The 27,752-nt window shown below is 45.1% G+C and overlaps 1 protein-coding gene across 3 annotated transcripts in view; it reads left to right on the top strand.

Annotated features, from left to right (window-relative positions):
• LOC105014003 (nuclear receptor coactivator 3) overlaps nucleotides 1-27,752 on the top strand; it is an 81,448-nt gene that overhangs the window by 43,229 nt on the left and 10,467 nt on the right. For all 3 annotated transcript variants that reach the window (XM_013136568.4, XM_013136567.4, XM_034295753.1), the window contains exons 2-12: nucleotides 5,303-5,391; nucleotides 16,531-16,638; nucleotides 17,216-17,376; nucleotides 19,036-19,136; nucleotides 19,233-19,407; nucleotides 23,191-23,373; nucleotides 24,648-24,734; nucleotides 24,897-25,037; nucleotides 25,215-25,362; nucleotides 25,885-26,393; nucleotides 26,529-27,610. In XM_013136568.4, the coding sequence (XP_012992022.2) occupies nucleotides 16,550-16,638; nucleotides 17,216-17,376; nucleotides 19,036-19,136; nucleotides 19,233-19,407; nucleotides 23,191-23,373; nucleotides 24,648-24,734; nucleotides 24,897-25,037; nucleotides 25,215-25,362; nucleotides 25,885-26,393; nucleotides 26,529-27,610 (2,676 nt within the window). In that variant the 5' untranslated portion in view covers nucleotides 5,303-5,391; nucleotides 16,531-16,549. The remainder of the gene's footprint in view (nucleotides 1-5,302; nucleotides 5,392-16,530; nucleotides 16,639-17,215; nucleotides 17,377-19,035; nucleotides 19,137-19,232; nucleotides 19,408-23,190; nucleotides 23,374-24,647; nucleotides 24,735-24,896; nucleotides 25,038-25,214; nucleotides 25,363-25,884; nucleotides 26,394-26,528; nucleotides 27,611-27,752) is intronic.

The following is a 27,752-nucleotide window of genomic DNA, read 5'->3' as shown; positions in this document are numbered from 1 at the left end:
CACCAAATATTGATTTCTGAACTCTTCCTAAGTTAAAACATTATTATTTTGTTGTTGAAAAATGAATATGACAGTCAAAATTGGGCCCAAAGTGTCAATATGTTGTGTGGCCATCAATATTTTCCAGCACTGACTTAACTCTCTTGGGCATGGAATTCACCAGAGCTTCACAGGTTGCCACTGGAGTCCTCTTCCACTCTTCCATGACAACCTCACAGAGCTGGTGGATGTTAGAGACCTTGCGCTCCTCCACCTTCCGTTTGAGGATGCCCCACAGATGCTCAATTGGGTTTAGGTCTGCTTCATAAGCAAGGCCATGGTCGTCTTGGAGGTGTGTTTGGGGTCGCTATCATGTTGGAATACTGCCATGTGGCCCAGTCTCTGAAGGGAGGGCATCATACTCTGCTTCAGTATGTCACAGTACATGTTGACATTCATGGTTCCCTCAATGAACTGTAGCTCCCCAGTGCCAGCAGCACTCACGCAGCCTCAGACCATGACACTCCCATCACCATGCTTGACTGTAGGCAAGACACACTTGTCATTGTACTCCTCACCTGGTTGTTGCCACAGACGCTTGACACCATCTGAACCAAATAAGCTTATCTTGGTCTCATCAGACCACAGGACATGGTTCCAGTAACAGTCTTCAGCAAACTGTTTGCAGGCTTTCTTATGCATCATGGCAGCACTGGCAGCACTCATACGTCTATTTCCCAACAAACAACCTCTGGATATGACACATGTGCACTCAACTGTTCTGAGTGGAACCTGTCCTGTTAAACCACTGTATGGTCTTGGCCACCATGCTACAGCTCAGTTTCAGGGTCTTGGTAATCTTCTTATAGCCTAGGCCATCTTTATGTAGAGCAACACTTCTTTTTTTCAGATCATCAGAGTGTTCTTTGCCATGAGGTGCCATGTTGAACTTCCAGTGACCAGTATGAGGGAGTGTGAGAGCGATAACACCAAATGTAACACACCTGCTCCCCATTCACACCTGGGACCTTGTAACACTAACGAGTCACATGACACCGGGGAGGGAAAATGGCTAATTGGGCCCCATTTGGACATTTTCACTTGGGGGTGTACTAATAACTTATACTTATATAGCACCTTCCATAATACTCAAGGTCACTTAACAAATGAGGGGGGAGGGGGGACTTGGGGGTTAGGGATCAAAAGACTTATTAAAAAGAAAGGTTTTAAGGTGCTTTTTGAATATGGGCAAGGATGGGGCAGAGCGGATGTGGAGTGGTAGACTGTTCCACAGTTTTGGAGCATTGGCATAGAAAGCCCTGTCTCCAAAAGTTTGCTACCTGGTACGGGGGGTGTCCAGTAGCTCTTTGTCAGAGGACCGTAAGGAGCGTGACTGTGTGTAGGGGTGGAGTGGTTCTGTAAGGTATTATGGTGAGAGTCCATGGAGAGATTTGTAGGTGAGCAGGAGGATCTTATAGGTGATGCGAGACATGACTGGCAGCCAGTGGAGCGGTTTGAAAATGGGAGTAATATGCTGCCAGGGCTTTGTGTGGGTTAGAACCCTGGCAGCTGATTTCTGGACATACTGGAGTCGGCTGAGGGTCTTGTTGGGCAGTCCGGACAGGACACCATTGCAGTAATCCAGACGGGAGGTGATAAATGCATGGATGAGTGTCTCGGTTACTGAATGTGTGAGTGAAGGCCGGAGTCGTGAAGTATTTCTGAGGTGGTAGAAGGCAGACTTGGTGATTTTGTTGATGTGGGACCGGAAGGAGAGAGTGGAGTCCAGGATGACACCCAAGTTGCGCACCTCCGGTGACGGGGAAATGGAGCAACCAGGGCCAGGTCTCCAACTTCCCTGAGCAGTGGTGCAGGAGCCACCACCATGAGTTCTGTCTTGTTACTGTTGAGTTTGAGTAGGTTTGTGGTCATCCATGATTTGAGTTCCTGCAGGCAGTTGACAAGTTGTATGGGTGGAAGCTGGGAGGAGGGGTTTGTACTGATATAAATCTGGGTGCCATCAGCGTAGCAGTGGAAACTAAGTCCATGTTTACGGATAATAAAAGGGGCAACATGTAAATGTTGAAGGGCAGGGGACATAGCACAGAGCTCTGGGGCACGCCATGGTACTCACTTTTGTTGCCAGCGGTTTAGACATTAATGGCTGTGTGAGTTATTTTGAGGGGACAGCAAATTTACACTGTTATACATGTACACTCACTACTTTTGCATTGTAGCAAAGTGTCATTTCTTCAGTGTTGTCACATGAAAAGATATAATCAAATATTTGCAAAAATGTGAGGGGTGTACTCTTGTGAGATACTGTGTGTATGTGTGTGTGTGTGTGTGTGTGTGTATGTGTATATATATATATAATACACATACAAACACACACACAGAGTTGGTTTTTTAATCTGATCTTTTTGTGCAAGATGTTGAGGAACAGAACAGGTAGTTGAGAGGAGAGGTCCTTAGCCTGAACATGCCTCATTGCCTTCAAGCATTTACACCTTGTTCAAAGTAAATTCACTGTACATTCAAGGTGTGGGATTTATTCAGGCAACATACATAGATAACTAGCATTCGTTAGCGTGGTTCTGAATGGCTAGCTCAGTATGGGTGGTTGTAATTCCCACCATGGAGCCTTTAGGATCCCAATGAAGGCCTTTCTGTATCCTCCACCCAAAAAGACTCTTGCTTAAACAGCCAGTTCCCCTTTAAGAGAAATGTGATAAATCCACTCAGTTAAAGTGATCACTCTCTTTCTCTCCGCTCATTAGTAGGACATGGGGTGAGGAGGGTCCAGGTTGGTTTCTGAGGGTCTCACCCCTACTCTTGATCCCGTGACAGCCCCCATCTGGTCCTCATCAGGGGGGTGCAGCCAACGGTCAGGCTGGATGCTGTATGGCACACAAGCACACACAATCATATATATACTCACACACACACACACACACACAACGGCACATTCTCACATTTACAAGAACCCTGTACTGACACACTAATTATATCACTGACGGACAAACTTACACATATGAGGACATGTGCTTGCTCTCCCTCTCTCTTTCTCTCCCTCCCTTTCTCCCGTTTTCATGAGTTCCTTCAGACACGTTTGTGCATCACACACACCAACCTTGTACGTCTATGGACAGGTGCTCACATGCATCTCTTTGCAGAGTCAGCCTCTATTTGTATATGCAGGCTTGCGCAACACACACACACACACACACACACAGTCTTACACACACTCACATGCACCACCACAGAGGAACATGAGACATCCCGGTGGCTTGGCCATCTTGCTGTCTCACGCTAACCCCAGGGCGTCATGGAAACGCCCCCCTCTCACCATGGTTACGCACTCCTAGCCCCAAGCGGATACAGTGGGGAGAACAAGTATTTGATACACTGACGATTTTGCAGGTTTTCCCACTTACAAAGCATGTAGAAGTCTGTAATTTTTATCATAGGTACACTTCAACTGTGAGTGATGGAATCTAAAACAAAAATCCAGAAAATCACATTGTATGATTTTTAAGTAATTAATTTGCATTTTATTGCATGACATAAGCATTTGATACATCAGAAAAGCAGAATTTAATATTTGGTACAGAAAACCTTGTTAGCATTTACAGAGATCATACGTTTCCTGTAGTTCTTGACCAAGTTTGCACACACTGTAGCAGGGATTTTGGCCCACTCCTCCATACAGACCATCTCCAGATCCTTCAGGTTTCGGGGCTGTTGCTGGGCAATACAGACTTTCAGTTCCCTCCAAAGATTTTCTATTGGGTTCATGTCTGGAGACTGGCTAGGCCACTCCAGGACCTTCAGATGCTTCTTACGGAGCCACTCCTTAGTTGCCCTGGCTGTGTGTTTCGGGTCATTGTCATGCTGGAAGACCCAGCCACGACCCATCTTCAATGCTCTTACTGAGGGAAGGAGGTTGTTGGCCAAGATTTCGCGATACATGGCCCCATCCATCCTCCCTCAATATGGTGCAGTCGTCCTTTCCCCAAAGAATGATGTTTCCACCTCCATGCTTCACGGTTGGGATGGTGTTCTTGGGGTTGTACTTATCCTTCTTCTTCCTCCAAACACGGCGAGTGGAGTTTAGACCAAAAAGCTCAATTTTTGTCTGATCAGACCACATGACCTTCTCCCATTCCTCCTCTGGATCATCCAGATGGTCATTGGGAAACTTCAGACGGCACTGGACATGCGCTGGCTTGAGCAGGGGGACCTTGCGTGCGCTGCAGGATTTTAATCCATGACGGCGTAGTGTGTTACTAATGGTTTTCTATGAGACTGTGGTCCCAGCTCTCTTCAGGTCTTTGACCAGGTTCTGTCGTGTAGTTCTGGGCTGATCCCTCACCTTCCTCATGATTATTGATGCCCCACGAGGTGAGATCTTGCATGGAGCCCCAGACAGAGGGAGATTGACCGTCATCTTGAACTTCTTCCATTTTCTAATAATTGCGCCAACAGTTGTTGCCTTCTCACCAAGCTGCTTGCCTATTGTCCTGTAGCCCATCCCAGCCTTGTGCAGGTCTACAATTTTATCCCTGATGTCCTTACAAAGCTCTCTTGTCTTGGCCATTGTGGAGAGGTTGGAGTCTGTTTGAGTGTGTGGACAGGTGTCTTTTATACAGGTAACAAGTTCAAACAGGTGCAGTTAATACAGGTGCAGGTAATGATTGGAGAACAGGAGGGCTTCTTAAAGAAAAACTAACAGGTTTGTGAGAGCCAGAATTCTTACTGGTTGGTAGGTGATCAAATACATATGTCATGCAATAAAATACAAATTAATTATTTAATAATCAAACAATGTGATTTTCTGGATTTTTGTTTTAGATTCCGTCTCTCACAGTTGAAGTGTACCTATGATAAAAATTACAGACCTCATGCTTTGTAAGTAGGAAAACCTTCTCATTGGATTAGACCAATGAGAAGTCCCATTGTGTGCATTTTTTTGGCTCTGTGTCATACATTAGGAGCTCACACCTCCGACCTCTCTTAGGCTTCTGCGCTTAACTGTCCCACATCCTTTTTTGGAATACGGAAGTCGTGTGGTTATGGTTGCTCGTACATAAGTGTGTGCGTGTGTGAGTCACATGTTAACTAAAAGCATTCAGTACGATTTCCCTGTCTCCTATTTCCATGTTAATACTGTTTCCTGTGATGTCATTAACAACTTGATTAAAACCAAGTGCTGTTATTTTCACCAATATGAACATGATGAATATGCAGTGTCTAGCCAAAGTGCTTATTATCTCTCTGTCTGTTATGCGTGCGTGTGTGTGTTTGTGCGCGTCCTCTCTAGACTCCAGCGTAGAAGATTAGCAGTCAAGTCCAGGATCGGACAGTTGTCTCCAGAGAACTCATCCCGTCCACTCCAGGCTCCATCACAAGGTGAGTCACACGTCACCACACTGCTGTTGGCACGGTTACCTGTTTTGGTGGACTCTAATTAAATATAGCGTGGGATCTCTCTTGTTGCCTTATTAGTCATCTTTTCTTTAACATAACATTCTTTATGACACATTATTTGCCCAAACAATGAAATTGTGCAACTAGAGAGGACACGGTCTAGGCTTTGGAAGCCATTTTGGATTTGTTTAAGCATTCTCCGCTGAGAGAAGGCTGAGGCTTAAGTGACAGAGAGATGCTGAGAAAGATACAGAGGGTGGTGAGAGAGGGGGAAAAAGAGGGAAGGAAAGAGAGGAGGGCAGATTTACAGGTACAGAGAGAGGTGGAGAGAGGAAGATGGAAATCGAGAGAGTCTGCTGAGGAGACGGCAGGAGAAATCAAATTATTCTCCCCGCTCTGCCTGCTATAGAGACCAACACAAGGTATTGATCTTTACCCTAGTCTGCAGGTGACAGCTAAGCACACAAACACACACACACACACACACACACACACACACATGAAAAGAGAGGGATGGCGTGGAGGTGAGAAAGAGAAGTATGGTAATGTAGATGGAGACAGAGAGAAAGATGGTAATGTAGAGAAAGACAGAGAGCCAGAGAGAAAGATGATAATGGACGAGGGAGGAGGGGAAGATGCGGGGGGTGGGGAATCTGCAGGTGACTCTGGGATTCTGCCGCATCGTGTCATACTAACTTAAATCATCAGAAAGTCTCCTCTACCCATGATGCCTCAGTTGGGTCTGCATTCTCTAACATCAACCCAAATCGTATGGACTAGAAATGTTCCTTAACTTTGGTCCAGCATGGGCTAAATACTGTAGAGACTACAGTCAGTCATACATACAGTTGTCATAGCAGAGCTAAATGTCAGCACGGCTGTGGTCTTTTTTTGCACTGGGAGTACATGATCTAATCATGGCAGGCTGTGCTTCTGTTTTGTCAACAGATATTTTGAAACTGGGGCTGGCTGGCTGGCTGGCTGGATGGCTGGTTGGCTGGCTGTGGACTAGTCTCAATAGTCCTTCCTGCTTATCACGCAACCACCGCCCCGCCCCTGCCTGTCTCCTCTCATGCCCAAAAAACAAAGTGGAGACACTTATCTGACACAGGAAGTCTGACTCTGGCCTGTTTGTCGCCATCAGCGTTAGGCAAGCTGGTAACAGGACAAGGAACTAGGAGACATAACTTTTCCTCTCCTCTTCCACTTCTGTGTCTGAATTCATCTCAGACTGATTCAGTTCAATTCACTGTAGCCTCGGTTTCTGTTGTGAAATCCTGTTGTGCAGATACGTAGGTCATTGATTGTCTTGTGGAGAATTTAAAATGTTCGCCTTCAGTAGAGATTGCTTGACTAAACGTTGTAGAAAAAAGTGTGATAAGGCTTTTTAGTCCAAATATATTACGTTGGAGGATGACATCCCAGAGAGGAGTCGAGCACTGTGGAGACATAATAAGTAGTCACGTCAGAGGGAGACCTGCCTCCACCCAGTAACCCCTTTTAGACAGTTGTTTGTTGCACTTTGTCTTTCTCTAGTGTGACTCATGTTATTGTGGGAGGGTTGATTCTCCTCTGCAAACCTGGGCCAATGCTGTTTTGTTTTGAGTCAGAGAGATGGGTTCTTTGTTCTGTTTCTTTACTTTCTGTGCTACCTCACACACACAGCTAGCACAACTAGGCTTACAGATCATGTTGAGCACGAGTGAATGAATGTTCCTCGGTACAAAGTCCTCTTTGCAAAGTTTCATACAATAGGTTGGGTAAGCAGTCAAAGTCCTTGTTAAGAGGGCACCCATGATGTCCCATTTTCACTCTCTCTTTCTTCCTCCGGTGTTCATCCTCAGTCTCTATCTACTGCCCCCCTATCTCTCTACCTCTCCACCTCACTCCCCAAGTCCCCCATTCAGTTCTCCCTCCCTCCCTCCACCCACTTCTCCCTCCTATGGCTGCAAAGCGTCACGCCTGTAAACAGCTGCCTAACGGCTCTCAAACACACAAACATCATCAGTCATGAGAGAGATGCTTGTTTGGGACCCATCCTCCACCCTAAATCATTAATTTTCCCATCACACAGACACACAGACACACACAGACACAGACACAAAGACACACAGACACACAATTACCATATTGGCTGCATCGTTACTACTGTCCCTGGGAACCATATCGGTTTCTGGCTGTCTCTCTTTCTCACACTTGTTTTGCATATACTTGTAATCTCTAACCTGTATCAATAACCAATCAGCTAGCTCTGGCTTTACGTCAGTGGATCTGAAACCCGTTTATCCTATTTTTGGCTTGCGGGACTTGAAGTCAATTGAAGTAAAATGTCATCATTTAAACTAGGCTGAAGAAGTGAGTTCATGGGCAAGGCGCTTTTATTTGTCACTGATACTTCAGTTTTCTGCCGATACCATGCAGGTACTTTGGGACCATCAAGCAGGCAGGCTGGAGCTCTGTGAGTCACAACCCCTGGCAAATGGATGTGGGCAGCATGTTAATTGAGAAAGAAAACCTAGAGTTTAACCTTGAACTCCATCTCAACCTCTCCGCCCACGTAGTAGTAGTAACTACAGCAGGAGCATGTGGGATGGATGAGCCCAGAGACGAAATATGGAGGGAGGCTCACATGGAGGTGGAAACAACTCCGTCAACGTTTACTCATTGTAGCTCTCTATGGAGTGGTGACCTGGTTCTCCCAAAATGACTCCCCCTCCCACCAGCCCCCCGTACCCTACCCAACCCAGTACCCACCACAGCCCCCCTGCATCCCAAGGTGGCACCAGGCCCAGTGCCTGTGGCGTGTAATTGACTTTTCTCCCTGTGCTAAACTGGAGGAGCGGGCGGGCGGCTCACGCCACAGTGGAGGTGACCCATTTCCCTGGGGCATTCAGCAGACCTCCTAATCAGCCATTCTCTGGGGCCGCCTCATTCACTCTGCAATTAGAGGACTGAAGCCATCTCTCTTTCTGTCTCTTTTTTCCCCTCTCCAGCTTTCTTTGAGAGCTCCATCAATAGGCAGGCAGACAGCCAGTCCCAGCAGTGGTGGGAGAGAAGACGGCTTCAGTCAAACCCTTCCTTCCACTGCATGTCCTGAGAGCCTTCTCAGAGCTCTCCCTTCCCCCTCCAGTCTCCGTCCTGCCTCCCCCTCTGCTCCCTAGAGTGGCAGGTGTCATTAGACGGTGGTAGAGTAGTTTTATGCGAAGATTAGCTACCGTACAGGCAGACGGTAAAGAAGGCTGGAGAAGACGCTCTTGGGATGAGATGACAAAGATCAATATATTTGAAAGAGACACGTATGTGAGGGTCTTTGAAACAAACATGCTTGTGAAATCCTCAGAGTAAAACCTTTTCCTTCAGTTTTTAACACATAACATTTTTCCCTACAGTACGTATTTTGCTACATTGTGATGCTTCTCAATTAAGACCAACGTGGTTGTCTGGAGTGGAAACTGCTTTACAGCTCCACACCAACCCTGTATTTACAGATGAGCTTCACGCCACTTTTCAAAATTATGTAACCCTATTGGCCGCTTTAGAATGATAGAGCAACACTATTTGGCATTGAGGGGATAGCTGTAATAAAGTGGCATTGAACTCAATCTTTCCGTAATGCCATTTGCATGTCCTTGACATGATCTTAATTGAAACGTGTAGCTTTGTGATTGATAAACATTAGCCCTAATAATGATAAAAACCAAAAATATGGGCAAAATATATCAGTAGATTGATAGATTGCCTCCTTTCCCTCTGGTGGGCTGCTTTCCTATTCAGCAGAGGCTTTGTGCATGTCTGTCAGGGGATAACCATGTAATCAATGGAATCAAGATGATGCTCATGCTGTGAAGGTTGAGAAGGGCACTGAAGTGGTATTCTCTTCCCAAACGATGCACCCCACAAGCCTGTCTGCATTTCTCCTTTTCTTCATTCTTGCTCCTCCCTCTCTCCTTCCCTTTCACTTGGCTCTCCCTCTTGCTCCCTTCAGCATACTTTTCCATCGCCCTTTCTCTACTGTCCCTCCTCTCTGTCATTGCTCTCCCTGTCCTGCTCTCCTCCTACATATACATCTCTCTCCCTTTCTGTATGTGCTCTCTCTACCACACCTCATTCCTCCTGCATTCTGTCTCCCCACCCCTAGCTCTTTCTCACCCATTCTCTCCTACCTGTTCCCAGCGTCAGTAAAGAAAATGGACCAATCATCATAGATTTTAGGCAGCCAGCTTCTCTCGCCTCACCTTTTGCCTCTCTCCCCTTCTCCTTCGCCTTAGTCAGCCTACTTCCTGGAGACAGAGCATGATGTATTGTGGGAGACAGACGGCTGTCTGGCAGCGTGGCTTACTGTCAGAGACACTGCTAATCCTCCTCTAAGTGTGAGTGTGTGTAAATGAGTTTGCGGGTATAAGGGGCTGGTGGAAGTTCAGTGTTAGATCTCCCTACAATTATGTCTATGCCTTTCTGACCAACATTGAATAAAAAAACTCAGATTTACTTCATCAGAGGTACCCAACACTGCTTATCAGGGATATGTTTATCACAAATATTTTTGCCCAACCAAGCTCAAATTCTAGATGTTTGATTAAAAATTGCATGACCATATAACAATTTTTTATATGCATAATGTTGTGCTAATTTCTCCAAACTTGATATGCTACCATTTTGTTGCATTTCTGAGAATGCTAACATCATTGTCAGGCGAATATTAGAATTTTCAACTGGCCAAGCAAACTGAGGTGCTCTCTGGATACGCTAACATGATGCACACAAAAGCAAAGTGTCAGAAGTTCAACAGCTTTCTAGTTAAAGCCTTGTTAACAGCTGCTGACCTCAACAATGAAACTAGCTAACATGAGCTATCATATCTAGATTACTTCCAAATGTCCCCTACATTTCCCACAGCTAGCTAGCTAATTTCAAAAGGCAACAACAAGCATTGGACAAACTGCCACACCTTACAATGCATAGGCTTTAGCAGGGGTAAAAAATCTGAGCTGGGTAAACTATAAACTCCTTCAGGCCATTGTGTTAGGATGAACAATCACTGATATAAACCAAAACATACTATATTTTTAAACAGTGCCATTTGATTGCTTATCATGCAGGGCTATTAATAAGGAAGGCCTAGTAGTTTTCTATGAAATACAAAATCCACACCAAGTCATTCCTCCCAAAATAGTTGATTTGGTCTAGACACCAACTTCACATTAAATACAATTGGAAAAGTAACAACCACTATATCGCTACTCTCTGTAAAGCAAGGTTGTAAAGTATTTGACTCCACTTCCTATATTTACCCCTTTTAATGTATTAGGCAAATATGCGTTGGCCTTGATGATCCAAAAAATCTTTTTACTGCACTACCTCTCTTCTGTTTCTTTCCCTTTCTGCACTGCAGCCTGCCTCAGCAGTTCTGTGTTCCTCATCCCTCTCTCACTCCTCTCTGTTAAGCAACGTTTGACATGATTTTATTGGCACAATACCTTTTTTATTTTAGCCACAACTGGGATTTTCCACAAATGACTCAGACCATCTACACTACGTTAGCTATATGGGCTACACCTGTGGCCTATACATTCTCCTAGGATTATATCTTAGCTAGCCAGTTTACAGTTACATGAAAAATTAAAATTGTACGTGTACAGATTGCATTTTACACACACAATTTTGAGACAAACTTGCTGCTAGTCGTAGTGCAATCAACTCGTATCACTCAGGTATTTTATGATTGCAGATTAAGTCATTTCCTTCCCTTCAGAGAAGGAGCATGCAGTCTTTCTAGGAAATGTAGGCTTTATAATCATGATTATTTAACTTAATTTAATAGTTAGCCTATGTTATGTATATGTATTGTCCCCCTCCCAATGGAATCTGAATGGGAGACTGAATCAGCATCTGTTCTTTCATTGTCAGACTGTAACGCTTGGCCAGAAGGGGTGGGGGGAACAGCATGTTTACCATTTGCTTGTAATATACATTAAGGAATAATACAGTAGCCTAATATTGGGATATATTTAGTAAGTAAATATGTATAGGCTTAGATTGTTAGGTTGTCCAAAGTAAAATATTTATTAAATTTTTTTGTTGGTAGCATTTAATATGTTGATGTGCAGAAACATTTGGATTAGGATGCAATTACAAACAACAACAAAAATAGTTTGACCATAAAAATTTTATTGTATTCCTCAGTTTCCCATCATTATTTGAACCAACTGTACTGCCTTGAGGTAAATGTTAGTGCCAAAGGAACACCTTTAGGTGTTCCATCTGTTGGTAATTCAGAGGACTCTGGATAACCAATAATTTCCCATTTTAGTATAAAAGGTTCCATTATGACACTAAAAGGCTATTGAGCAAAGACAGATTATTCTATATTCCATTAGCTCTGACCTAAAAACGTATAGTAAACACAAGCTGCAGTTAGGGAAAGAAAATCCTCAAAATGTTTATGCCTGACATTTTTATTTAACCAAAATCAATAGTTTTGTGTGGTAAGGTGAAAATAAATAACATTGATATGTTTAAGGTTATATAATATTGTGAGAAATAAAACTGAAAGAGAGTATTCCCCATTATAACCTCTCGCCATTGAAACCAGTGTAAAAAAAAGTTGAGGTTTAACAGTACAACTGCCAAATGCTTATACGCCAATTTGTGTTTCAGTTTGTAATTAAATAAAACTGTCCTTTCGTAAGCAACACTCTCCTCCTTCCATTACTTTTCCTAAATAGGCATACAGTGGGGCAAAAAAGTATTTAGTCAGCCACCAATTGTGCAAGTTCTCCCACTTAAAAAGATGAGAGAGGCCTGTAATTTTCATCATAGGTACACTTCAACTATGAGAGACAAAATGAGAAAAAAAATCCAGAAAATCACATTGTAGGATTTCTAATGAATTTATTGGTAAATTCCTCTGTAAAATAAGTTTTTGGTCACCTACAAACAAGCAAGATTTCTGGCTCTCACAGACCTGTAACTTCTTCTTTAAGAGGCTACTCTGCCCTCCACTCGTTACCTGTATAAATGGCACCTGTTTGAACTTGTTATCAGTATAAAAGACACCTGTCCACAACCTCAAACAGTCACACTCCAAACTACACAAGGACACCAGAAACAAAAGTGTAGACCTGCACCAGGCTGGGAAGACTGAACCTGCAATAGGTAAGCAGCTTGGTGTGAAGAAATCAACTGTGGGAGCAATTATAAGAAAATGGAAGACATACAAGACCACTGATAATCTCCCTCGATCCGGGGCTTCATGCAAGATCTCACCCCGTGGAGTCAAAATGATCACAAGAACGGTGAGCAAAAATCCCAGAACCACACGGGGGGACCTAGTGAATGACCTGCAGAGAGCTGGGACCAAAGTTACAAAGGCTATCAGTAACACACTATGCCGCCAGGGACTCAAATCCTGCAGTGCCAGACGTGTCCCCCTGCTTAAGCCAGTACATGTCCAAGCCCGTCTGAGGTTTGCTAGAGAGCATTTGGATGGTCCAGAAGAGGATTGGGAGAATGTCATATGGTCAGATGAAACCAAAATAGAACTTTTTGGTAAAAACTCAACTCGTCGTGTTTGGAGGACGAGTTATTACACTGAATAATTATTTTGTTTGTCGGCAATGTTCATATAAGAATAAAGGATACAATTAAAATGAATAAATCTGTGGTTAATTTATGTGTGGTGTTCTTTTTATTTTGAAAATTCTACACACAAACACATTAAATATAAAACAATTCTGTAATTCATACTTTTTTGACGTATATAGTTTTGCTATATATTTGGATAACGACGCAGTAGATGAGCTGATGTGCTGGCTGGCTATTGATGCTGCCGAGGAGAGTGTGTATGCTACAATAGTGTCGTTTCGTATGCTAACGACCACTAACTGCATTGGCTCTTACAGATACTGGGGGTCTGAAAGGTCTAGCGGTTTATGCGTTACAGATCTGCAAAAACAACAAGTGCATTTTAATTTCCATTGGGTGGAGGACAATTAAAATGTTCCTAGAAAGACTGCGTGCTCCTACTCTGAAAGGATGGAAATGTTGATATCTGCTATACGAAAATTCCAGAGTGATACAAGTTGATTTCTCTTGTAAAAGGCAATACGTCTGTCTGTTTGTAAAAGGCAATACTTACAGGTAGAATTTAAATTTGTTCATGCAGTATTGAGATCCACAAAAGTTTTTCATGTATTTGTGTGTAAAATGCAGTCCGTACGCGTATAATTTGTGCAGAATTGAGATCCACAAATGTTCATGTATTAGTAAATCTGTTATTTGTGGTATTTGAATGTGTATTTTTTGTGTTCACAGATCGCAAATTTACATACAGATTGTCAATCTGCTCGTACAGATTTAAAATAGATGCAGACATTGTCTGTCTGTTCACACAGATACAGTTGTGCTCAAAAGTTTGCATACCCTTGGAGAATTGGTTATATACAACTCCGGAAAAAATTTAGAGACCACCGCACCTTTTTCTGTCATTTCCAAAAAAGTTGAAAAGGAAAGTTTTGAGTGAGGAACAGTAAGCATTCTATTTGCAGTGGTCTCTTAATTTTAACCCTTCTGTTCCTCACTCAAAACCTTCCTTTTCGACATTTTTGGAAAGGAAAGAAAAAGGTGCAGTGGGCTTAAACATTTTTCAGGAGCTGTATGTATCATTTGCACAGAAAAAGTATTTTATTTCTTATGGGATTCACATTCAACTGTAGGTCATAACAGAATGGCACAATCACTCACACACCTGGATTCAAAGACCTGGTGATAGGTTGATCAGGGCCATTTGGATGATTTCTGTTATCATTATGATTTAAAAAGGAGACAAACAACTATGTGTTAATAAATTGCTTCATATGATCACTTCAATAAAATAAAAATGTCTGCAAGATCAGTCATATTTTCAAAATCAATGCCAAAATTTCACAATTTCTGCCAGCATATGCAAGCTTATGAGCACAACTGTAATATTGAGACAAATCTAACCCTGTACAACTGACTCCAAGCGCTTACAAAGCGGTTGTTGTGATTAGAAATTAGATTAATAACATTACGTTCTTAGCATTGAACAATGCTAGGAACACAACAGAATGTTGGTAGTTGAAAATGTACCACATGAACAGGTGAGTAGACGCTATTTCACAAATAAAACTGCGTTTACCCTCCTCTACATTTCTGATATTAGCTGTTTCAAACATTAAGAATCAAATCCAGTATGCTTTACCACATGATATTTTAATCCAAATGTACTGCGTAATAGAGCAGAAATTTCCACAAGTCTGTCGTGCATGGCTATTCCAGTGGCATGTTGGGTATGGAGCTGATGCTGCCACGAACCTGGATTATAAATGTATAGCCGTCCAGAACTCTGGAACGCTTTAGGCTATTGACAAGTTGTAAAAAACACAAAAAGAATAATGACCATTTACAAAAGGCCTAACCTGTATTTAATAAATACATTCATCCTGGGGTTATACTGAAGTTCTGTTCTTGAGAGGGCATGTTAACCATTGTTTTGTTTTAAGATTTTAATAGTCATGGCATAGATACACAACAACATGCTAAAAGGCTTACTTGCTGGTTCCTGCCCAACCATGCTTAAAAAATACATCTGTGAAATTATTTAAAAACATTATTCGATTATGATAAAATTCGTACAATACAGTATCAGTAGAAACACTACTGTAGAGTTTGTTTGTAAGGGTGATTGCCTGCCTGTGTGTCCAGTTATACAGACTCATTGTAGGAGTCAAGTACAGCAGTCTGATGGCTTCCAGATGGAAACCTTAGATCCTCTTAGTACAAAACCTTATGCTTGGATACAGTCACTGCCTGACCAATGGTACCCAAATAAAGTGTGGGGCTGAGGTGTGAAGGGTCCTTGATAATGCTGCAGCCTGAAGGCTTTTACTAGGTATTGTTTGGGACAGATTTCCTGGAGGGTGGGAGAACCGCCCCAGTGCTGCGTTGGTCGTCTTCAACACCCAGTGGAGGGCCTTGTGGTTGTGTGAGGGATGGTTTCCATACCAGCCTGTCATGTCACTCTAAATGTTGCAGCAATAGTATTTGGAGTGGACCCAATATGCCATTTCGTTACCCGCTTTAGAGAATTGAGTCCCTGAATTGGTTGCTGTTCCGTCCCTAAAGTCAAAATCTCTTTTGTTCTGCTGATTTAAGAATATATGTTGTTGTCTTTACACCACAATCCCAGTTTGCTTCCCTCCGCCCTGTAGGCTGACTCATTGTTGTCAGCAAACTAATGATGTGTTGGTGTTGTGCAGAGCCACAAGGTTGTGTGTAAACAGTGAGTAAAGCAAAGGGCTCAGGATACAACTCTGGGGGTCCCCAGTGTTACGAGTCATTAAAAAGCTGTTGTTGCCAACGGAGGAAACAAAAGTGTTGAATGCTGAACTGTATTCAAATTCTTATTTTAGCATGCTAATAGACCTTGTATATGGTTGCATTTACTTATCTTGTCTTTTAACACAGCTTTGCTGTGGTCGTAGGGGATTGTTTTGAATAACCTGTTTTAGAAACATTATTTTAATCGGGAGACGATTTCCCATTATCCATCTCTTTGAAAAACAGTCTGAGCTGCAATCTGATAACTGCACCTGCTATGTAGCACAATAATCTGTAGCCAAAATAAGCATCACCTCATGTTGTGAGCAATTTTGCACCTTATTCATACTCATATACTGCATATGCCCCTTATGGTGCTATTTATTGAGCTCTTGCTCACTCCATTGTAAATATTGTTTTGGACTGTTTTTGATGGACTGTTTTCGCAATTGGCTTACGTGATTGAACAAAATTACATATAAAGAAATATATGCATTTTGTTATTTGATCAGGTTTGAATCCTGAGCAACCAGAATGATAAAAGTTGGTGGTGAAAGGTGTGCAGGAGACAAGGTTGTAGAGGTAGGGGGGATGGGTCCAATGTTACACACAGGTCAATGTGACCCCCCCCCCCAATACAAACCTATGTCATTGGCTGTAGAACCTTGGTAGAGCATTGGTGGATCAGGCTCATTCAAACTGACTTTCTTCAAACTGACATCTATTTGGACTGTCTCTCCCACCATGCCACCTGTGTCTAAGTAAATTCTTTCTACTCAGGTGCTGATATGTATACACAATGAGTGGACTGGGGGACAACTCCATGGAGCCTCTGAGCTCAGAAAACCGAAAACGCAAGCTCTCCACCTGCGACACACCCGGTCTGGGGTAAGTGCCTAGTGGGTGTAAAGTTGTGGGATTAAGGGTTTACTGGGGTGTAGCCCTTTTCTTTCCTAATCTAAACTCAAGTCTAGTTTTAAACCGCTTTCACAATATTTGACCTTCTGATTATTCGGTGCGAAATTACGTTAAGCTAAACAATTACGTGTTGACAACTGGTTTCTATTAGGATTGAACAGTACAATGGGAGCACATGGGTTGATACGTTCTACTTGAACTACAGAATGGTGTCTGTTCAACGAGCCACATCTCCCAGAATTCTGTAATGTAAATCATGCTTTAAAGCCTTTTAAAGATGCAGCAGATTCACTCCCTATGAAGGTATAACTATAGGTTATTTGGAAATGATTTCATACTCAAACTACTGGAGTCATATTCAGAAGGCCATGCGACTAAGAACATTTTGCAATGTTAAACTTAAACAATAAATTCTTATTAAACAATTTTAGCTTGTCCCTCCTTGTTTCAACCGTATTAGTCCATTTGTTGCCAAATTAATATAATTCAAGTGAAAACAAAGTGTTCTACCTGTAGTGAAACCTCATCTTCATACTCACCCTTGTAGGTGTGAGCGGAGGCGGCGGGAGCAAGAGAGTAAATATATTGAAGAGCTGGCCGAGCTGATCTCTGCCAACCTCAGTGACATCGACAGTTTCAATGTGAAGCCGGACAAGTGTGCGATCCTCAAGGAGACGGTGCGCCAGATCAGACAGATCAAGGAACAGGGTGAGTAGGGATATTTAAAGATTTCCTTTAAATACATGAATCATGATAGTCTAAAGGATGCAAATGTCACAAGGGGCTGGTATTTTCAGATCTTGTCAGCAAAGGCCTTCCACATGTAGCAGTTAAATGAACAGCCCACTTGCAAAATGAGTAAACACACACACACACACACACACAGCCAAAATGTCTGCTGTGTTTGTTACAGAATGTTTGTCAATGAGGGGAGAGGAATCCGAGTTCTACAGGTGGTCTGAGCCCCAGACACATCGATCACTCACTCGTCTCCTCACTATTTCATACTTTGACATTGGTATTTGTTTGGGAACTTTGGAGAAAATTGGCAGGGCTACTGAGTGTGTGTGTGTGTGTGTGTGTGTGTGCACGCTCGCGTTTACAAAGTGGACTGCTCAGCCTCGGTAGCAGTCTGACACATTAATGTTGTTTAGTCGTTCCATAGTGAATGTCTTCCGGTGCGTTTACAGTACTTCTGAGGAGGTTTCATTCCCCCATTGGAGGGCCACTGGTTGGGGGGACCAGCAGGACGTAGCAGGTTGACGTTGGTCGTGGTCCACATGGATCACCATTAGTATCCAACATCAGTCTGAACCTAATGGAGTGGGAGGGAGATGGTGTGAACTGTGTCAGAGACAGAGGCAGGGGGAGGTGACAGTCGGTCTCTCAACCTCAACAGGAAGGGGAAGAGGGTACAGCTGGTGCTTGCTCGCTGGAGACAGGTTGCCATAGTTACCGGAAGTGAATAATGAAGAGGCATTGGGTTTCACTCTTTACCCCTCTATCAGTGTCTCTCTTTTTTTCTTTCTCACTGTCGTTTTCTCTCTCACTTTCTTATATCTTTTTTGGTCTGGTTTCTCCTCTCACTCTGACATTCTCCTTCCGTAGGTCCCTCTCTCCTTCCTCCTCATTCTAGCTTGCCATTTTGGCCTCATCTGTATTTCAGTCCAATAAATTGCAGCATCCTCAGGTTGCTCCTAGCATCTTAAGATATTGAGGGAACCACTGGAGTGTGTCCTCCACCCCTTTCCTACCTTCCTCCGCCCCCACCCCTCTACTTTGTGTCTCTGTCTCTCTCCCTACCTGTCTCTACTTTCCCATCCTTCCCTCTTCTGCCCCTCCCCCTACCATTGGAGCAGGGCTAGCGGCAGGCAGCATTGGCTGTTTTTCTTTGTGTTTGCTATCTCTCTCTTCCCCCCGGGACCTAATCAGATGGAATGATTCCTGTAGCCCGGCTCCAGACAGCCTCCGCATTAATACTGCTGCAGCCTTGTGCCTGGGTCTCTGCCTGCCTGCCAGCCAGCCAGCCAGGCCCCCTAGAGGCCCACACTGAATATAAAGCATGGAGACAGAAAGGAAGGCTGTTACCTACACTGCCCTGGTCTGGTCTTGTCTCAGCCTTGTTGCTCATCTGAGGAGCCTGCGTACGGGTGTTGTTCCACCTGGTTTTTTGGTGGAGGGAATGTTGAGAAACGCTGACCCCTGGTGGTTGGAGATCTAATAAGAAGCATTGGTGTAGCGTCACCTCAGGTCTGTGTTAGATGTGGTTACGCAGGCCAGCTCCTTATACATGAAATGTTAGCCTTTTCTTATTTGTTATTTGGGGATTTTACAGACTTTAGGGTTGATTTTACTCAATCTGTCCAGGCAAAGCGTCCTCCAACGATGACGATGTCCAGAAGTCGGACGTGTCCTCCACAGGACAGGGGGTGATTGACAAGGACCACCTTGGGCCGCTCCTGCTGCAGGTGAGGTCACATGTCTCTCCGCTTTGATTGGCAAGCTGTGCCGGCCCTGGCCTCTGATTGGCCGTTGTACTGACTGCGTCCTTCCTCTGTCCTCAGGCCCTGGATGGTTTCCTCTTTGTGGTGAACCGGGAGGGCAGCGTCGTGTTTGTGTCCGACAATGTGACCCAGTACCTGCAGTACAAGCAGGAGGAGCTCATCAACACCTCTGTCTACAACATCCTCCATGAGGACGACCGGGAGGAGTTCCACAAGAACTTGCCCAAAACCAACGGTACCGTACACACAGACACTCACAGACACACACTCACAGACACACACTCACAGACACACACTCACAGACACACAGAAACGTCTCTTTGCATGCCTTCCAACTCTGAGCAGTGGGAGGACATGGTGGAGTTGATGTGATTGATGTGGTTTAACATACAGACCTGTTCTTCTCTTCCCTCCCGTTCTTCTCTCTTGGTCCCCAGTAATAAACCATATCTCAGGAGCATTTCCCAGTGCACGAGAGCCTCTCTGACACACCAGAGTGCAGACACACCTGCTTACACAACCAGGAGAACACACACACTCAGAGAGCTAGCGCTAAGTAGACAGAGCATGGCAGTGCTGTCAGTCACACTCATTGGTCCAGACACTGCATAACAGACCGGCGCTCTATTCAGATCCCATGGCAGCCATCTACAAACTACTCAACACTGAAAACTGCAACCCCACACTTCACCGCTGTTAATTCTGTGCGTGTTTGTGTGTGTCTGTGTCTATTTATAAATCTGATTAATTATGGATGTGTGCGCGCTCTGGTGAACCTGCTCCCAGATTATCTCCACCGCGGTGTTCCTGAGCAGCGTCACTCACACGCACACTTCCTCTTTCTTTCCCTCTCTCACCCGTTCTCTCGTACCTCTTACTCCACGTTTGTTCATGCTCCCTGCCCGTCTCATTCCTCTCTGTCTTAACTTATTGTGTTGAATAATATGGTTTCTCAAGCTGTGGTTTATTTACTTCACTCTCCCTCCACTCCTTTTCTATTTCCCATTCTGTACGCTCCTCTCTCCCCATCATTATCTCTGACTCTGTGAATGAAATACACTCTCTCTGCACATTCCTGTGGAATGATCACTTTCGACGCCAACTGGGGCTTAATACACACACACTTTCACACAACCCTGTGTGTATATAGGTGCTGGGTGTTTATCTTTCTCGTGTGTGTACTTTCTCCCTATTCAAAGAGTCGACCCCTCTCTCCAGCTTCAGTGCATGGGCTAATTGTGTCTGAGGGGAGATGCAGGGCCTTCTGGCCACACTGCGTTTTGCTGACTTTGTCAGCTGGTCAAAGACCTTGTGAACCCCCTTCCCCACTTCAGTATCAGTAAGAAACTCCATGCCCCAGGGCTCCCTCTCTGTACAGACACACTTCCCCTCCCCCCACCTGCCCTGTCAGAAACACACTGATTTGAGGCCTTGGTTTCTGATAAGGCTCCAGGCGAACCTTGAGGGGGGTTCCAGACCTTCCTCCCACACAGCATTGCTGATCTCCCATGACTGGATAGGAGAGAGGCCGTGGGACAGAACCTGTGCTCTTTCAACACCTATTTCTTGTGTTTCTGCAACGATCATTTCAGAGGAAAGACATTGTAGGGCGTTGCATGTTGAAAATGTGCAGACAGGCCCTACAGTAGGATATCTGTCTCTGCCTGAAGATCAGTTGAGCACCCCTCCCCTGTGAAGGTGGCTCTGTTCTGATGAGGACTCAGGGCACAAATCAGGATAGATGACTGGGTGTCACTTTCTGGCTACCTGGTCTCCTCTCTGCTCGGCTCCACCTGTCCTCAGTAGACGCACAAAGCTGGATGGATATTGGATATGGTCATGTTGTCTGCATTAATCCCATGGTCCATTTAGATGGAATCGAAAGGATAGTGAATACTTCTGCTTTTAGATCTAAAAAGGAACATATCAGTTCTCTAACAGCGAGTTGCCCTGGAATAAGGGTTTTTGCTAAGTGACTCAAATGGAATTTGTGACCCTGGCTTCAAGTTTGTGCCTGTATCTATACTGAAAAATAATATCTGAAAAAAAGAAAAATTGCCAAATTATATTTTTTCAATTATATAAATACATGTATCGTATCAGTCAAACATTTGGAAACACTTACCCATTCACCTGAATGAGTACTCTATGTACATTTCCAAATGATCTTTTACGGAAAATGCATGACACGTTAATTATTTGGAGGAAAGTGTATATATTTCAGGTGTACTCTAAAATGCTTTCTGAAAATGTATTTTAAATGGACATTTGTCAGTATGCATGAGTCTGGGTTACAACAAGTTTTTATTTGAACATACCCTCAATTAATTTTGAAATGCAACTGCATATACAATGATCAGCCATAACATTATGACCACTGACAGGTGAAGTGAATAACACTGATAATCTCGTTATCATGGTCAGTGGGTGGGATGTATTAGGCAGCAAGTGAACATTCTGTCCTCAAAATTGATGTGTTAGAAGCAGGAAAAATGGGCAAGTGTAAGGATTTGAGCGACTTGCGACAAGGGCCAAATTGTGATGGCTAGACGACTGGGTCAGAGCATCTCCAAAACTGCAGCGCTTGTGGGGTGTTCCCCGTCTGCAGTGGTAAGTACCTATCAAAAGTGGTCCAAGGATGGAAAAGCAGTGAACCGGCGACAGGGTCATTGATGCACGTGGGGAGTGAAGACTGGCCTGTGTGGATCGATCCAACAGACAAGCTTCTGTAGCTCAAATTGTGGGTAAAGTTAATGCTGGTACTGATAGAAAGGTGTCAGGAACACACAGTGCATCGCAGTTTGTTGCGTATGGGGCTGTGTAGCCGCAGACCAGTCAGGGTGCCCATGCTGACCCCTGTACTGCCGAAAGGACCTACAATGGGCACGTGAGCATCAGAACTGGAGCAATAGAAGAAGGTGGTCTGGTCTGATGAATTAAGTTTCCTTTTACATCAAGTGGATGGCCGAGTGCGTGTGCGTTGCTTATCTGGAGAACACATGACACCAGGATTCACTATGGGAAGAAGGCAAGCCGGCAGAGGCAGTGTGATGCTTTGGGCAATGTTCTGCTGGGAAACCTTGGGTCCTGCCATTCATGTGGATGTTACTTTGACACGTACCACCTACCTAAGCATTGTTGCAGATCATTTGTACCCTTTCATAGCAACGGTATTCCCTTTGGTCTCTTTCAGCAGGATAATGCTCCCTGCCACAAAGCAAAACATTTTCAGAAATGATTTGAGGAACACAACAATGAGTTCAAGGTGTTGACTTGCCTCCAAATTCCCCAGATCTCAATCCAATCGAGCATCTGTGGTATGTGCTGGAAAAACAGGTACGATCCATGGAGGCCCCACCTCACAACTCGCAGGACTTAAAGGATCTGCTGCTTGGTGCCAGATACCACAGCACACCTTCAGAGGTCTAGTGGAGTCCATGCCTCGATGGGTCAGGGCTGTTTTGGCGTCAAAATGGGGACCTACAAAATATTAGTCAGGTGGTCATAATGTTATCGCTGATCGGTGTATATATACAGATCCACCATTCTTCCAAAAGATATTCCCTCATTTGGTGTTTTGATGATGGTGGTGAAGAGGACTGTCTGTCTAACATGTCGGCCCAAAATCTCCCATAGGGGTTCAATAGAGTTGAGATCTGGTGACTGAAGGCTGTAGCATAAGATTCACATAATTTTCATACTAATCAAACCATTCAGTGACCCATTCTGCCCTGTGGAGAGGTCATTGTCATCCTGGAAGACACCTAATAATGAACCTTATTTCAAAGTTATATTGTTTCCTCTTACCAGGATTGTTATATCTGCAGCAGAGCATGATAGATTGTTAATTGTGCCATGAATTACACCTGTAAGGAAGCATCTGCATTCGTTATGGTCCTCTTCTCAATGATTCCATTATTATTAGGAATTATTGCATTTGCCACCCATTTGTATATTTGAATACCTTGGGTATTGACTGGTATGATACATGTATTTATATCATTTGTCTTTTCCACAGTGAATGGGGTGTCCTGGGGGGGGGAGGCTCCCCGACAGAAGAGCCATACATTTACCTGCCGCATGCTGGTCAAGTTCGGCCACGCCCACGGACCTATAGAGGAGGGGCCAGGGGGGCCACGCTACGAGACCATGCAGTGCTTTGCCCTGACTCAGCCCAAGGCCATGATCGAAGAGGGTGAAGGTATGACTCACACACACACACTGACACACTCCAACAAACACTTACCTTCCAGGATTAGTAGGTTAGCTTAGTATTTACCTTCCTGTAATAGTAGGTTAACAAAGTTTTTACTTTCATGTGTTAGGAGGTTAAATATAAATTTGCCTTCCTGTATTAAGTTAGTAACTAACTAACTCTTTCCTTACTTGTATTAGTAGGTCAACTAACTCTTTCCCTACCTGTATTAGTAGGTCAACTAACTCTTTCCCTTCCTGTATTAGTAAGTCAACTAACTCTTTCCCTTCCTGTATTAGTAAGTCAACTAACTCTTTCCCTTCCTGTATTAGTAAGTCAACTAACTCTTTCCCTTCCTGTATTAGTAGGTTAACTAACTCTTTCCCTACCTGTATTAGTAGGTCAACTAACTCTTTCTCTTCCTGTATTAGTAGGTCAACTTACTCTTTCCCTTCCTGTATTAGTAGGTCAACTTACTCTTTCCCTTCCTGTATTAGTAGGTCAACTAACTCTTTCCCTACCTGTATTAGTAGGTCAACTAACTCTTTCCCTACCTGTATTAGTAGGTCAACTCTTTCCCTTCCTGTATTAGTAGGTCAACTTACTCTTTCCCTACCTGTATTAGTAGGTCAACTTACTCTTTCCCTACCTGTATTAGTAGGTCAACTAACTCTTTCCCTACCTGTATTAGTAGGTTAACTAACTCTTTCCCTACCTGTATTAGTAGGTCAACTAACTCTTTCTCTTCCTGTATTAGTAGGTCAACTAACTCTTTCCCTTCCTGTATTAGTAGGTCAACTTACTCTTTCCCTTCCTGTATTAGTAGGTCAACTAACTCTTTCCCTACCTGTATTAGTAGGTCAACTAACTCTTTCCCTACCTGTATTAGTAGGTCAACTCTTTCCCTTCCTGTATTAGTAGGTCAACTTACTCTTTCCCTACCTGTATTAGTAGGTCAACTTACTCTTTCCCTACCTGTATTAGTAGGTCAACTAACTCTTTCCCTACCTGTATTAGTAGGTCAACTAACTCTTTCCCTACCTGTATTAGTAGGTCAACTAACTCTTTCCCTTCCTGTATTAGTAGTTTAACTTACACTTTCCCTACCTGTATTAGTAGGTCTACTAACTCTTTCACTTCCTGTATTAGTAGGTCAACTTACTCTTTCCCTTCCTGTATTAGTAGGTCAACTTACTCTTTCCCTACCTGTATTAGTAGGTCAACTAACTCTTTCCCTTCCTGTATTAGTAGGTCAACTAACTCTTTCCCTACCTCCTCAGACCTGCAGTCCTGTATGATATGTGTGGCTCGTCGTGTGACTGCTGTGGAGAGAACGGAGAGTTTCAACACACGACATGACCTCTCAGGTGAGACTAACAGCAACACAGCCAATGTTTCTGACACATTCCGCAAATCTGCTTTGTAGACTTTGATTTACATCCTTCTGTGTACAAACATGCGACAGCATCTGCTAATAGGTATTCTGTAACACGCCATCCACGCTTCACCATCTGCCCCCCCCCCCCCAGGTAAGCTGATCCAGATAGATCAGAACTCGCTGCGTGCGTCGATGCGTCCGGGCTGGGAGGAACTGCTGAGGCGCTGCATCCATATGTTCCTGCAGCAGAATGATGGACAGCCCTGGTCCCACAAACGCCACTATCACGAAGGTACGCCACAAACAACTGGTACTGTGGGCCAGGGATGCACGCGCGCACAGCTGTCCCAAAACACACGTGACTAGTGTGACAATAGACCGCTGTCCTGACCCCCCGACACCAAACGTCATTATCAAATGTATATTTCAATTGTGTATCAGGATATAAACTCTCCGTATTCGCCCCTAGCCTTCCTGCATGGTCACGCTGAGACCCCCTTGTACCGCTTCTCCCTGTCGGATGGTACCCCCGTCACGGCCCAGACCAAGAGCAAGCTGTACCGTCACCCCATGAGCAACGAGCCTCAAGGCTTCATCTCCACCCACCTGCTACAGAGGTACGTACACACACACACACACACACACTTGCAATGAGGTAGAAAACAAGTTGGAAACAGTCTTGCTGCCTTGGATCGTGACAGAACACACACACGATGTCAAGACAGATGATATTGCTGTTCTGCCCAGTACACTCTCTGAGCGCTTGAACGGATGAGTCAGCCAATGTGGAGAATGTCTACAGACCACCTGTTGGTGCTGGTATATGCATTCAGAGGAAGTGGAATAGTTGGAATCACTGTGCTTGTTAGCCACTTAGCTCACCGAAGATTTCCAGGGTTGAATAGTGAATTGGAAAGCATGTCATCTTTTTCATTGTGAATAGATAATATAGACTGTCTATTCATGTTTTGAGACTCTCTTTAGAGGACTTCCTGTAGTGTGTGTTTGAACTTGCACTTCCATGTGACTATTCAACACTAGACCTTATCTGGGTATTTACAGGAATAGAGCTCCAAGGTGCCATGGTAGCTTCACCTCCCTCACATTCACTCTTCTCTCCTGGTCGTCCTCTCTTCCAGGGAGCAGAATGGCTATCGCTCCACCCAGGGCGGGGGCATGATGCCAGGGCAGATGAGGCAACCAGGCATTGGGGGCCCCAACCCCAACACCCAAATGAACATGCCCCCCGGTGGAGGAGGAATGGGGATGGGGGTTATGAACCGGGGCTACGGGCCAATGAATGAACAGAACCACATGGGACAGATGGGAAGTGGCTCAATGTACGGAGGAAACGGAGGCATGGGCAACCGAATGATGCAGATGAATCCGATGAATCAAATGAACCAGATGGGTCAGGTGAATCAAATGAACCAGATGGGTCATCAGATGAACCACCCGGGTCCAGGAAACCACCCTGGCATGCAGCACTCCCAGCAGCCCCCCTTCCAGAGCAGCGGGGGGTACGGACTGGGGGGTATGAACAGCCCCATGGGGAGTCCCCGGCTGAGTGGCCCCCAGCAGGGGCTCCTCATGTCCCCTCGAAACCGATGCAGCCCCAAGATGGGCGCCAGTCAGTTTTCCCCTGGAGGTATGCCGATATGGGCGGTTCACAAAATTTGCTTTTGTCTCATAGAACAACAAAGTTCTTTTTTTATTTCTTCAGGCCATTGTCTTGTTTTTTTCTAGAAGTTCCTAAAAAAAAAAAGTTTTGTTTTTGTCCTAGGTATGCACTCCCCAATGGGCCCTCATGGAGGAAGTGGAGGAGGTGGCACTTCTTTCTCCAGCAGCTCCCTCAACGCGTTGCAGGCCATCAGCGAGGGGGTCGGAAGCTCCCTCCCGTCCACCCTCACCTCCCCCTCCCCGGCCCACAAGCCAGACAGCTCCCCCAGCATCCACTCCTCGTCCCAGTCCTCCCAACCCATGCAGCCGGCCAAACCGGGCCCAGACGGCTCCAAAAGCCCCCCTGGACCCGGCGAGCACCACCACCCCCTACACCCCCACCACCACCACCACCCACATCCCCAGGCAGAGAGCTCCGGAGATCGGTTGGACAACCAGTCAGCGGCAGGCGGCAAGGAGCCCAGGGAGGGGGCCAGCGAGGCTGGGGTAGCCAGCTCAGAGCCCGCCCGAAGAGTTCCAGACAGTAAAGGCCATAAGAAGCTTCTGCAGCTGCTGACCTCCCCCACCGAGGAGCTGGGGTTGGGGGGAAGTGGTCCGGCCGTGCCCTCTATACAACCCCCGCCCACCAACCCTCCGGCGGGGTCCAACACGAAAGACCCGGCAGGAGGCATGACCAGCCCTTCCTCTACCGGAGTGTCCTCCTCATCCTCGGCATCCGGCAGTCAGAGCCAGTCGTCAGGCCCCGGGGGCGCAGCTCTGGCCAACGCTCTAGCCTCGGCCCACTACACGGCGTCGCTGCAGGAAAAGCACAAGATCCTCCACAAGCTGCTGCAGAACAGCAACACGCCCGACGAGGTGGCCAAGATCACGGCCGAGGCCACTGGAAAGGTAACCCTGGGGGGTCAGGAGATCCCAGGAGAGACCCCTGGGGGGGTACCGGCAGCTGGAGGAGTGACGGAAACCAAGCAGGAGCAACACAGCCCAAAGAAGGAGAAGACCCACGCACTCCTCCACTACCTCCTCAACAAGGACACTAAAGAGCCGGTGGACGTGAAGCCCAAGCCTAAGGAGTTAGAGGGAAAGGGGCCCCCAGGAGCCTCAGCCGGCCCCCCACCTAGAGGCCCTGGTCCCGGCCACACGCCTGAACATCCGGAGAGCAAGATCAAGTCTGAGCCACCTGACGAGGTAGCTCTGATAATGGCATGACATGAGTATTACACTGAATAATATAGTAGCACTTATCGTTAGCCACTGGCCTTCCTAAGTTCCTAACCTATGTAGATATGTGTGAGTGTGATACCGGGTGGTGGCTGATGCATGTGGATCC

This window comes from Esox lucius, chromosome 12, assembly GCF_011004845.1.
Source record: "Esox lucius isolate fEsoLuc1 chromosome 12, fEsoLuc1.pri, whole genome shotgun sequence".
Classification (NCBI taxonomy): Eukaryota; Metazoa; Chordata; class Actinopteri; order Esociformes; family Esocidae; genus Esox; species Esox lucius.
Note: the sequence above shows the minus strand (reverse complement) of the source record. Positions and strands in the feature narration are given on the sequence as shown.